Source organism: Molothrus aeneus, chromosome 6 (assembly GCF_037042795.1).
Source record: "Molothrus aeneus isolate 106 chromosome 6, BPBGC_Maene_1.0, whole genome shotgun sequence".
In the NCBI taxonomy this organism is placed as follows: Eukaryota; Metazoa; Chordata; class Aves; order Passeriformes; family Icteridae; genus Molothrus; species Molothrus aeneus.
Genome location: NC_089651.1, coordinates 39599984 through 39612400, shown reverse-complemented (window position 1 = coordinate 39612400; position 12417 = coordinate 39599984). Strand labels below are relative to the sequence as shown.

Sequence of the window (12417 nt, the reverse complement as noted above, 5' to 3'; positions counted from 1 at the left end):
TTCATCAGCATTCTGACTGTTTTGGGCCAAGCTCTTTAGTGAAGATAGAAGGCTACATTATTCCATGAGGACACCTTCCTCCTTACTCTCTATCTGAAAACTGCCCTCAGCTCCCCTTAATGCACTTTTTGCCAATGTCTTCTCTGGCTTAGCTCATACATTTGTACATGCTGTTGTAGGAAAGCCTTTACTGCAGGTCAAATGGATGATCCCAATGGTGTTTCCCTAGGATAAACCCAGTTTCTTCCCAAAGACTGTGTCTGATGAGTGCTGAGTCAGGGCTAGAGGCAGAACTTGAGGCAGGGCTTGAATGTGATGACTTCACAATTGCTCACCCTGTTCTTAGAAGAAGGCACAGTGAGCCACAGCTGGCCCACCACCCTTCTGCCTCTGGATGGGATCTGTCAATGCCCTTCCTGCATGCTGGCACCGAGTTTCTCAACAAGGATCCTCTGCAGGTGATAGCTCTATGGAAGCAGTACCAGGAATCAGGAGAAAGGACAGGACTCACCATTCCTGGCTCGCAAACAGCCATGGTAATAGTGACCCTGACAGAGTGGCTCACCGTAGGGGCCACATCTGTTTTACACAAGGACCAAAAAGCAGAGCAGTCATCCACAAGCCATCCTGCAGCTGCAGCAAGCAAGCTCTGCAGATGTGGGACTACTGTCACCACAGAGGTCCCCACAGAGGTCCCCACTGTGCTGCTTGGTGTAGAGGCTGCCTGGGACACCAGCCCAGCTGGGACCCCTTTGGTTCACAGCACCTGAATGGGAGGCACTGCGTAGGGAGTTTAGCTCACCCTCAGCTTCTTCACATCTCACAAGGTTCTCTTCTCTCCACAGATATCAATGAGTGCTTGATGCAGGGCCTCTGCAAAGATGCCGAGTGTATGAACACCCGTGGCAGCTTCCGGTGTACCTGCAAGCCTGGAAGCATGCTAGACCCATCCCGCAGCCATTGCGTCTGTAAGTGCTCCAGGGAACCCCTCGGTCTGGGGAGGGCCCTGAGCAGGACCCCATGGCTGAGTGGAAGCCACAGCGTGCTTCACATCTCCTTTGAGTGTACCTGAGCAGGGTTGTTCTGCACTTTTGTGCGCAATGGGTCCCAGTCATGAATTTATCATTCTCCATGGACATTGCATGGTCCCTGAAGAGGCTGAAGAGAATGTGCATGTGGTGTGGCAGCAGAGAACACAGCCCCCTGGGATGAGAGAACTCCCACATGAGCTGGATTTTTTGGGGATGACACTGTTGGGGTAAAGGCCCAATGGTTGATGGCCAGCGGGTGTCCTGGAGAGAAGACAGGGCAGCCCTTGGGCAGGCTGGGAGGCACAAGCAGAGAAAGAGCCAAGGGAGAGAGCTGAGTGCCCCCATTGTCTCTTGGAGAGCTTGGGCACCCCCGTCCCTGACACGCTGTTTGTTTCAGCGGACAAGGCGGTGTCGATGGAGCAGGGGCTGTGCTACCGCTCGGCAGCCGGAGGCGTGTGCACCCTGCCCCTCCCGCACCGCATCACCCAGCAGATCTGCTGCTGCAGCCGCGTCGGCAAGGGCTGGGGCGACAGCTGCCAGGAGTGCCCCACGCCCGGCTCAGGTGAGATGGGCCTGCTTCGGCTCTGCTCAGGTTACACTGGGGTTGGGGTTTGCCTGGACACAGACTGGGGTTGGGGTTTGCCTGGACACAGACAGCTGCAGGGCCCAGAGCTGAGCAGCACAAATGCTGTCCTGGGAGAAGGTACAGAACCCAGGAAGCAGACCTGGATAATACTAAGAAGATGAAGCAGTCCGTAATGGGAAACCACTCTGTACCACAGGGAGAACACAGCCATGTGTATGCCTGGTTTTATTCAACAGCCCTTTTCTGTCCTACATCTTTTGGTGGGAAGAAAGACAGGTGAGGATGAGTTTGAGTATCTCAGCATGGGATTGAGTGGAAGGAAAAGCACAAAAATCCTCAGGGACCGGAAAAATGTTCAGGTGGTTTGTGCAGAGTATCTTGAGTGCTGTGCAGAGTGCTCAGTGCTGAGGTACTCCAGGTTTGCTTTTATCTGCTCCCTTGGTCAGCTTGGACCTTCCTGTGGCATGATCTCTTTCTACCAGTACTGGCCATGGGAAGGGATTTCATTTTTGGGGTCTGGGAATGCCTGTGAGAAACCCACCCTGCTCTGTGAGCACATTCCTTACAGTTGAAGCATCCATCCACTGCAATTGAGATGTGTTTCTTTAAGAATTTAACTCTTAGAAATTAGAGAAAATTATAGGATTGGGGAAACTGGCACCTGCACTCACATACATGCCTGCCCATCTTCACTCCTTTATTCCGCTGTCCCACTATCATGTCTGGGTATGGTAAGCCAGGTGATCCCTCCACCAGCCTCCAATCTCTGCTTTCTAGAGTTTTGATTTGATTTTCCTTCACAGAGGCCTTCAAGGAAATTTGCCCAGCAGGACATGGCTACACCTACTCCAGCTCTGATATCCGACTGTCAATGAGGAAAGCAGAGACAGAGGAGCTGCCCCTCAGCTTAGAAGAGCAAGGGGAGAACAGCAACTGGACTCTGGACTGGACAGCGAGGAGACAGCAACTGCAGGACAGTCTGCGTGGCAGCATCCAGGAGGCATTCTTCTACCCTGGCACCTCAGCAAGACAGGGTAGTGTGGGGTTCTACTGCTTAAAGCTGCTCCATTTGGGCCCCTAGCAAGGGTGGAAAACTTCTCAGGTCCTGTCATATACCATGGATGCAAAGGGCTGCAAAGGGCTCTGGCTGCAAAGGGCTCCCTACATCTGTATGACTGTAGCGTTCCTGAGGCATGAGGCACTAGGTCTTCAGGTCTTTGGAAAGAAGGTTGAATGTTTGAGGCTTCTGCAACTGCTTCTTTGCAGTTGGTGCTGACTGGCCAGGCTGCCTCCACCAGGACCTCAGGCCTGCGTGGCAAGCCTAGGACTCCAGTCCTTGGGCTTCTGTCCAGCCCAGCTGGAGGGCAGTGTGACCAGCTGCTTGTGCCAGTACTTGCTGGAGCAATTGTTTCTGGGGTCTGCACAGTGCCAGGAGTCCAGGTGTGTTTGCTTTGGGAACAAGCTCTTGCAGACAAATGTGAGGGACTGAATGGCAGTGTCTTAGGGGTGGGGTGAAGTTAGGGCAGTCAGGGTTTGAGGAGGATGCCTATCTGTCTTCTCTCTACTCATCATGCACTGTTTCCTTTTCCAGGTGAAATTTCTCCTGCTGTGCAGGTAAGGTTTGTCTTACTACAGCTTGATGCATCCATGGTAGCTGGATGGGCTGGAAGGGTGATGTCATACAAATTAACTAAAAGAGAGAAGATTTAGATTAGATATTAGGAAGAAGGTCTTTACTGTGAGGGTGGTGAGACACTGGAACAGATTGCCCAGAGAAGTTGTAGATGCCCAAGCCCAGGAAGTTTTCAAGACCAATTTGGATGGGGCTCTGAGCAACCTAGTCCAGTAGAAGGTATCCCTTCCTATGGCAGGGGGCCTGAACTAGATGATCTTTAAGGTCCCTTCCAACCCAAAACATTCTATGATTCTATTCCTGCTTACACTCTTTTACTGTTCAGCCAGGCAGGTATGGGAGTTGTGGCTCCAGCCGTGTCTACACTGCATCTCTCAGGGACTGAAGCTCTAGATGGGAGGGATTATCTGTGATGAACTCAGTCCTAAAGAGCAAAAGGGTGAATTACAGCAAGGATCTATCTCACTATAAAAGGACTTCAAGAAGAATTTTGGTTTGACATTCTGTTCTATGCTGCATATTCAAGTTTGCTCTGCTTTCACTAACTTCAGTTAATATCAGCTGTACTTACACAGCTGAGTTGTGGGCACTCGCTGTCAGACTGGCCTGGCTGTAGGGCTGATGGGCAGCAGGATAAGAGGAACTGCTGTAGTCAGCTTTAGGCATGCTTCTGTCATGGAGCCCAGTGTCCTGCTCAAGCCCAGCTCACCCTGTGTTGAGGTGAGTGCAGCAGAAACACCACTGGAGCAGTCAGGGCAGGAGTCTCCAACACTGGCTGTGTGAATTCACCCTGTCTGATCGAAGCAGCCTGGGGACTGATTTTCTGCTAGGCTCTCCTAGGGCTGTGTGACTTCATTTGAGTCTCAGTTGAAAAATGTGTGCCTCTTGATCCGTGCTGTCAGTAGAGGTTTGGCAATATCCCTCCTGAGCATATCTCTCTGTGCTCTCTTGCTATATCAGCTCATCACTCAGACATATGCAGCATCTCTGAGGGAAGGGACAGTACTGCCATTGTCACTGCTTCATAAACATGAAGTGACTTGGCTCAAGTACATGTGAGAAATCTCAAGATAGGGCAGAAATTTGAACCAAAGCTTCCAAATGTGAAGTCTATGACTTACATTATTCAGTTACCGGTTTTCTTCATCCATTGTGGAAAGCTCCACGGAACAGGGACTTGGGACTCAGGTTGTGCTCCAGCATTTCCTTTGGCAGCCATAGGTTTGCTTGGAGGGGATGCTGAGAAAGAGCTTTTAGCACAAAACACCCTTCTGGTAAGGGAGCACTGTTGAGGCTGGTCAAAGCAGCAGCTGTCCTCAGCCCTCCAGAGCTGCTGGTGACAGTGGCAATATTTACCGTGCCTGGATGACTTTCCTGGCCACCTTGAGGAGATGCCTGCCTGGCAGCAGTGCCCTGGTCTTACCTGCACAGTGTGCTGCCACAGCCCCTCTGTGGGTGGCCCTCAGGACATGACCTGAAGCTGTTTTGCCCAGAATGACAACAGAGGAGCCCTGCCAAATGCACCCAGCTGGGACAGCTTCTTCTCCTAGGATGGCAATCTTGGGGAGAAAAAGGAGCCAGGAGGTGGATGGGAAAATGTCACAGGGGTGCTGCATCCCAGTTCCATGCACAAGAATCCTATGTTTCTGTCCCTCAGGGAACTGCTGATGCCACTGCAGAGCCTGCTGTGCACAGAGGTGAGTGCCAGGCTGGTGGGAGGGCAAGGCACGTGTGGGGAAGAGAATGGGGCAGTGAGGAAAGTGGGGAGACTGGGAGCTCATGCTATGCCCCGAGGGCCACCCCTCTCTTCATGGCAGCCCCCATGTGGGGGGCAGGACAGGCTTCTGGCTGGGCTGGCTGTGGGCAGCACGGAGGACCCCATTACACTGGGTGGCTGATGTGGTGCTATTGGAATGTGGGGAGGTGATGAATATCCAGCAAGTGAAGGAGGCTGTGTTTAATAATAAGATGATAGAATTGCAACCACCCTGCAGCCTCTTCTTATGTTCTTTTTGGTGCTGTGGTTGCCAAGACAGCCAGCACAAGTAAATCTTGGGTTAGCATCTCTGCCTGGGATCAGGTAGCTTGACTTACCTCTTTTCTTCTTCCACAGCAGAGGAAGAGGAGTTCTGGCATGGTCCTCACCAGCCTGGCCCCACTACCACCTGGGATGCTGCTGCTCCAACGCAGGTGCCAGCAGGTGGGTGTGTGTCCACTGGTCATGGGGATTTCCTGCCACAGCGCCTCTGTGCCTGGTACTACAGTGAAATTATGTCCTAAGTTCTGCCCAGGGGCTCTCTCCCTTAACCAGTCTGTTTATCTGCCCACATGCCTCCCTTGACTTCCCAAAGAAAAGTCCCTGACCTGCCACTCTTGTCCCAGCCTGGGCCCAGCTGCTGCCGGCCGCGGGGAGTCACAAGAGCGAAGCTGTATGGGGAGCAAAGCATTTGTATATCCGAGTCCTTCCCCGCCTGCAGCTGCCCTGCCCGGCACAGCGGTGGCTGCCGAGCAGGACAATCCCACACCCGCTCGGTGGCTCTGGCCCCGTGCCCCGGCCGAGCCGTGCGCTGACTCATCGGGCAGGGGGAGCGCAGCGCAGCCATGTGGCCCCCGGGGCGGCTTGTTTACTGCGCCGGAAACAAGGCCGCTGTTGTTCCAGGCTTGCTCAAGTGTCTGGGAGTGTGGTCCCTGCCCTGCGCCGGGGGCTGGAGCACCTTGGGGAGCGGGCCTGGCGGAGGCACCTTGCTGAGGAATGCGTCTCCTCAATAGCCTTTTGTTTGGGTTGGGCTGCCCCCTCATTCCCCCCGCTGGCTTTGTGCCGAGGGGTGTGTGGTGCCTCGCTGCCCCTTCACTGCTGCCTGTGCTCGGCTTAGCAGGGTGGTGCGAGGCGGGGGGCCCTGCTGTCACCCCACAAGGAACGCCATCACAGGTGTCAGGCTCTGCTGCCGGGTCTAGTTTAAGGCATAGAGCTGCAGTGCAGGTGAGTATATACGGCACCGGGGCATGCCAGCTTAGGCCACAGGAGCCCCAGGAGGTGACAGGGTCTGCGATGTCCTCCCTGCTGTCCCGTGGGTGCAGGCTCTCTGAAGGAGAGGAGCAGGCTCAGCATCACTCTCCAAGAAGGGAAAAAGCAGCCTCCTGGTATGGTGCTGGGGACACAAAGCAGACACTAGATTCCATGCACCCTTTTGGTGCTGCTCCCAACCCTGTGCTCTTTCTTTGCAGGGGTCAGTGGCTGTGCCTCCTCACCCCTTTCCTGTGGAGCTGGTGCTTGTGTTCTGACCCCAGAGGGATATAGCTGCTTGTGCCACCCTGGTTACACCTTGGACCCCAGCCACCTCCACTGCATTGGTAGGTTGGCAATTGATGGTCTGACTGCTCTGCCTTCTGGGCCTCAGCAGCCCATTCAGTCCTTCTGGGGAAGGTCTTCTGGCAGCTGTGCTGAGGCCCTGCCCACTGCTGCACTGTGGGGCTGGCAGGGGCTGCAAGCAGAAGGTGGTGACTGCTGGTCTTCCTTCCCTGCCTGGTGGTAGATGAAGATGAGTGTCTGAAAGACCCTTGTGCCGGAAAAGGTCGCTGCATCAATAGTGTGGGCTCCTATTTCTGCCTCTGCTACTCTGGGTACACCCTGGCTGTTTCGGCAGGCAAGCAAAGCTGTGAGGGTAAGTAGTGTTCACCTGGCACAGAGCTGCCATCTCTCCAGGGCCTCTTTGTTCTCTCAACCTCACACTCTCTCATGAATGTGCACACACATGTGCACACCTGCACATCCTCCCTTCCCACAGGCCTGCCATAGACAGCTTGATCATGGCAATCACTCTCTCCTGCTTGCCCGGGGATAGGACCTTGCCCATGATGATCCAGGCAGGAGTCTGTGATGCCAGCCCTGATCACTGCTTCATGGCTAGGAAGATGCTGGGGCAGGTGGGGGATAGAGAAGAGCCCCAGCACAGATCCCTTGGGTAGAGCCAGCTGCAGGGGGTGCAGGTCCTCTCCTGCAGCCAGCCTTCCTGACACTGCTGGGGGAAGAGTCAGGGCTGTCTCCCTGTGTGTTGCCAGACCGAGATGAATGTGAGCAGCCTTCTATCTGCCGAGGACAGCAGTGCATCAACACACCTGGCTCCTACCACTGCCAGTGCAAGGAGGGCTTTGCCATGAGCCCCAGAGGACAGTGTGAAGGTAAAGCTTGCTGCTTCCAGCAACCCCTGCCCCTCCTACCTATTCTATACATGGCTGAACACTTCCTTTTCTCATCACTCTGTGTCTCCTCCTCTAAGGGAGGTAGGACCCTCCCACATTTGTCTGCCCTGTGCCCTCCCCAAGGACTGCCTGTCCTCTCCTTTGACTGCAGGAGGAACAGTCTTTCCTGGGCAGAGGGAATGGAGTTCTCCCAAGATTCTCTCCCATCTCTCCATGGAGTTCCCCAATGACCAGCCCATTCCAGCTTCCCATTATGGAAGGACATGCCTATATATTTTCATGCCACCTTGGCTTTGTCACAAAATTGTCATGCTGGCAGGTGGACTGCAGGGAGAGCAGGCTGCAAAGACTCAGGCCACCCATCCCCATTGCATCCCATTCACAATGGCAAGACCTGGGCCCTTCAAAGCTTTCACTCTTGTCAATGTATGTTGTGCTTGATCAAAGACTCCCCTTTCTCAATAGCTCATCTCCATCACAGAGTGGAGGCTATTTTAGGAGGCAGTACAGGAAACAGGGCATGCACAGAATGCTGCTTCCCCCCACACAGCCTCCGGAAAGCACTTGCCTTAAGGACAACTGAGCTGGAGGTTGCATCCTATTCATAGTTATGAAAGGCCCTGATGAGAAGGCCCTGCACAGATGTTCTCTGATCCCTTTCGCTGCCCATACACATTCCTGGCCTTGGCAACACCCTGCAGCAGTGAGTTTAGCTGCTGACTTATGTCAGCCCTCAGATGTGGGTGTAGGATCCTGAGGGATAGGTGGGGCCAAAAGAGATTTTGTCTAAGCCCCAGAAAACTCATCTCAACTCCTATTGGGTATCACTGTGCCCTGGGGGGAAACTCTGAGGATCCAGCTGGAGAGGACATTGGAGACTGCTGCACTGTTTATCTTTGGGAGCCTGAAAGAACTGTGTTTCTTGGCAGATGTCAACGAGTGCGTGGATCCCAGCTCTTGCCCCAGTGGGAGATGTGTCAATACACTAGGATCCTACCAGTGTGTCAGCTGTGGGGCTGGCTACCGGCCCAAGAACGGAAGATGTATTGGTGAGAAATTTGGGCTGCCTCTGGGCAGCACCCCTGCCCCCCATGGCAGCACTCCCTGTAAGCCTCAAAAGGAGCAGGGGCACAGGCAGCATCTTGCTGCAGTCAGCCAGCCTGTTTGGCCAGAGCATATTGCAGTCATAGCTTGTGTGGAGGGACTGCTCTGAGCACCCTCCCATGCCATGTTGCCTTCTGCTGTGTGACACAGATGTGGATGAGTGTCTCGTGGAGGGGACTTGTGCTCATGGACAGTGTGTCAACCTGGATGGCTCCTTCCGCTGCTCCTGCTACCGTGGCTACGAGCTGGCACCTGATGGGAAGAGCTGCCAAGGTACTAAGGAGCCATGTGTCCAGACACTCTGAACTGTCACACACTCAGTCCAGAGGGTTCCCTAGACTCTCCCTAAGCACTTGGCTCTGGCTGAGTCCTGGCCATCATGCTGGCTAGTTCCCCCAGCACATGTGCCCCTTAGTCATGGTTGCTCTGCATTTTTTCCTCTTATCCCTTTCTCCCTCATGTGTTTATGCAGACATTGATGAATGCACAGCTCGGGCTCCCTGTCCCTCTGGACTCTGCCTCAATACTGAGGGCTCCTATTCCTGCATGTCTTGTGACACCGGCTATGCTGTCTCCAGAGATGGCAGCATGTGTGAAGGTATCCCTTCCCCAGGAACAGAGGAGGGAGTGCTGGAGGAAATGAGGGAAGAGACATTGCCATAGCTGGGTTACTGGTGGGGCAGGAGGTCTTCTTTAGCCTCAGGATCCTTTTCCAGCTCTTTAGCTTCCTGTTCAGCAGAGAGCATGGAAGGTTGCGAGCATATGTCACTTGGAGCAGAAGGAAGGTGATTTTGCTCACACAGGAAGGGATGGGGGGAAGGATTCATGGACCAATGATGATCTAGAAGATGCTGACAAGGCCAGAGGAGTATATGAGGCCTGGAAACATTGGCAGAGTTGTGTGTCTTTTAGTTCAGAACTGTGTGCATATACATCAAATGTAGGTCTTCAACTGAAGGAGAAACCTTGGGTCCACGGCCCATGGAGAGACTGTGAGCACCCAGGTTTCATAATTTTTCTCCAGTCCCTAATATAACTTGGACATGTTTAAAAGGAAAAGCTTAGAACAAGGTCTCTGCTGTGCCAGGTATGCTGGCGGAGACTTAACAGCAGCACTGATTTGTGTTGGTTGCAGTGCTGAGACATGAGAGTGCTCAGTCCCAGCTTTACAGCTCAACTGCCCCAGCACAAGCAGGAAAACTCCATCTCTGATGGCTGACTGGGGGGGGATATCCTGGACTTGAGATGGCTGGATGCAAATTCCCTGTTTGGAGCAAGGGAAGGGAAAGGGCAGAGCTGGCAAAGGTATTTGTTTAAAGAATGGCCACGTGCTGAGAATTTATCTCTGGAGCACTGCAGAGCCCTGCAGCTTGCACGTAGCTGGCAAATGTAAGATCTTGCCTTTGATGTGACTCTCAGAAGGATCCCCCTGTAAGGGGGCCTCCAGGAGGGGAGTAGAGGGAAGTTTTCCTCCCTTAATTCTCTCTGTTTTGATGTCTGAGAAAGCCAGTGTGAAATGAACTAATTTTGCATTTGATTTTTGGGTGTGATGGAAGATCCATGGTTTGATGCCTTACATATGCCCTCCCCTTTTCCCAAGACTCCACATGAGCTGCCCCAGCTCAGCCACCTTGCCCCAGCCATTTCATGAGGGCATCTTATCAGGGTTTGATATTGTTTGGGTCACACTGACCTGATGGCAGGATGGTATGTTCCTCCCTGCCTTGGCTGGTGGCCTTGTCTGTGGATTTAGGTTTCATATTTGAAACATGATAAGGGTTTTGTGATAGTTTTTTTGTAAATAAACTAGATTTTGGTTCCTGTCCAGAAGGATTCAATAATATTGCTTCTTGCAACCCTTTGAGAGTGAAAAACTGGGAATCCTGCCTGAGGTGGTAGGGATTGATGCTCTTTGTGCCTGTGGCATGCTCAGTGCTCTGCAAAGGGGAAAGTGCTCCTCCCTACCTTCAGGAGCTGCCAGTCTCAGGGCTTTACCTCCTGTCAGTGCTGTGTTCTCCCATGCTTGCCCCTACCTCAAGGGCTGCAGGCAGTCTGCTGACATCTTGCAGCCCTCTGTGTGAGGGAAGGTATCCCTCTCTCCTCTGCTGTGAGCAAAATCCTCAGAGTGACAGCAGATTCCAGCCAAGGCCTGGGAGAGTTGGGTGAGAGAGGGTTTGTGGAGAGCTCTGCAGTTGGGTAAGAGTTGTTGTAGGCCCCTGGACAGCTCTTCCACAAGAAGGACATTGTAGACAAGTCTGGCAAGTGAGAAAGCAGAGCCTTGGAAGGCAGGGCTGGTGCTGCGTTGCTCTGCTGATGTTTGCTCTTGTGCAGTTGGCTGAAGGGAGGATTTGTCAACAACTGTGACTCTGCACTGGCCTCTTGGTGGTTGTTGTATGCAGAGCAGAGTTCTGCTGGAGACAGACACTGGGGTTAGCAGTACCCCTGTGCTCACAGAATCACGGAATGTCTAAGGCTGGAGGGGACCTCTGGAGTTCATCTCATCAACACACTGCTCAAGCAGAGCCACCAACAGTTGCCTGCCCAGGACTACATCCAGATAGTTTTTCAGTTTCTCCAAAAAGGGAGACTCCACAATGTCTTTGGGCAACCTAGGCCAGTGCTCTGCCACTGTCACAGAAAGAGTGTTCAGGAAGGACCTCATGTATTTCAGTTTGTGCCCCTTGCCCTTGGTCCTGTCACTGGGCACCACTGACTTGGTGCTGGGATAGTGTTTTGCTGGTCCCTATGATGGAAGGGAGTGAAGACTCTGGGCTGAATCTGCACACCCCAGTAACAGGGAGTCTCTACTCTCTTCTCACTGTGAAGGGATGGTCTGGGAGGACAGCTCAAACCCACTTTGCAGGCCAACAGCTGGGTGATGCTTCTATGGATGGGAATCTTCTCCAGTGGTGGCAAGAGCTGGGGCCTCACTCTGTGCTGTGCCCTTCCTCTTGGCAGATCGGGATGAGTGTGAGGACCCTGCTGTCCAGTGCCTGGGGGGAGAGTGCAGAAACACACCGGGCTCCTATGAGTGCCACTGCCGGACTGGCTTTGAGCTCATCAATGGCACCATATGCAAAGGTATGAACCCCATCCATGCAGCCCTCTGGGTCCAGGACATACTGGATCCCCCTTCTTTCTCAGCAGGGAGGCTGCTGGTGCCAAGGCAAGTGATGCCACCGTGCATGGCACATCCATAAGGCTGTAGTCAAATTTGGGGTCACCATGGAAAGGGAAGCTCTCTGTTTCCATGATGAGAAAATAAGGGGCCAGGAGCCCTTTGAGGGCTGCCTGTAAGAGACTGGGAACAGAGAATCCATGTGGCTTTGGTGAAGGATGTACCCCAGGGCTGGGTGCACCGTCCTGATTCTGCTTCCTCTGCAGATGTGAATGAGTGCCTGAACAGTGAGATCTGTAGTCCCAATGGCGAATGTCTCAACAGTCAAGGATCCTACTTCTGCATTTGTGCTCCTGGCTTCTCAAATGTGGCTGGTGGAGTCAGCTGCCAAGGTGAGTTGTAGGGTGGCAGGAACAAACCTTAGGTCCTGCCCTCTGCTTCCTGCCCTGCTTTGAGATCCAGGCTGATGTTTTTGTCTTGATTTCACAGATGTGGATGAATGTGCAGACAAGTCCCTGTGCTCACAAGGCCAGTGTCTGAACACAGAAGGCTCCTACAGATGCCTGTGTGAAAATGGATTCAAACACTCCCCGGAGACTGACGATTGCGTGGGTGAGAGCTCATTGCTGGTGACTTGTAAGGAGGACTAGCACTGGTTCAAGATCTATGGCCAGCCGAAGCAGACCCAGGTGCTGCATTGAACAAACAGGGTCCCCATCTGACCATCTTCATCGCCTTGCTCTCC

General features: G+C 53.3%; 1 protein-coding gene across 1 annotated transcript in view; it reads left to right on the top strand.

The window, feature by feature from the left end:
* LTBP2 (latent transforming growth factor beta binding protein 2) overlaps positions 1 to 12417 on the top strand; it is a gene marked incomplete at its 5' end in the record, with an annotated part of 62152 nt that overhangs the window by 40268 nt on the left and 9467 nt on the right. Inside the window, 15 exons of the mRNA XM_066552095.1 lie at positions 846 to 968; positions 1429 to 1593; positions 2421 to 2651; positions 3209 to 3231; positions 4908 to 4947; positions 5364 to 5450; positions 6476 to 6601; positions 6784 to 6912; positions 7310 to 7429; positions 8380 to 8499; positions 8705 to 8827; positions 9027 to 9152; positions 11513 to 11635; positions 11939 to 12064; positions 12162 to 12284. Coding sequence (XP_066408192.1) covers positions 846 to 968; positions 1429 to 1593; positions 2421 to 2651; positions 3209 to 3231; positions 4908 to 4947; positions 5364 to 5450; positions 6476 to 6601; positions 6784 to 6912; positions 7310 to 7429; positions 8380 to 8499; positions 8705 to 8827; positions 9027 to 9152; positions 11513 to 11635; positions 11939 to 12064; positions 12162 to 12284 — 1785 coding nt within the window. The remainder of the gene's footprint in view (positions 1 to 845; positions 969 to 1428; positions 1594 to 2420; positions 2652 to 3208; positions 3232 to 4907; positions 4948 to 5363; positions 5451 to 6475; positions 6602 to 6783; positions 6913 to 7309; positions 7430 to 8379; positions 8500 to 8704; positions 8828 to 9026; positions 9153 to 11512; positions 11636 to 11938; positions 12065 to 12161; positions 12285 to 12417) is intronic.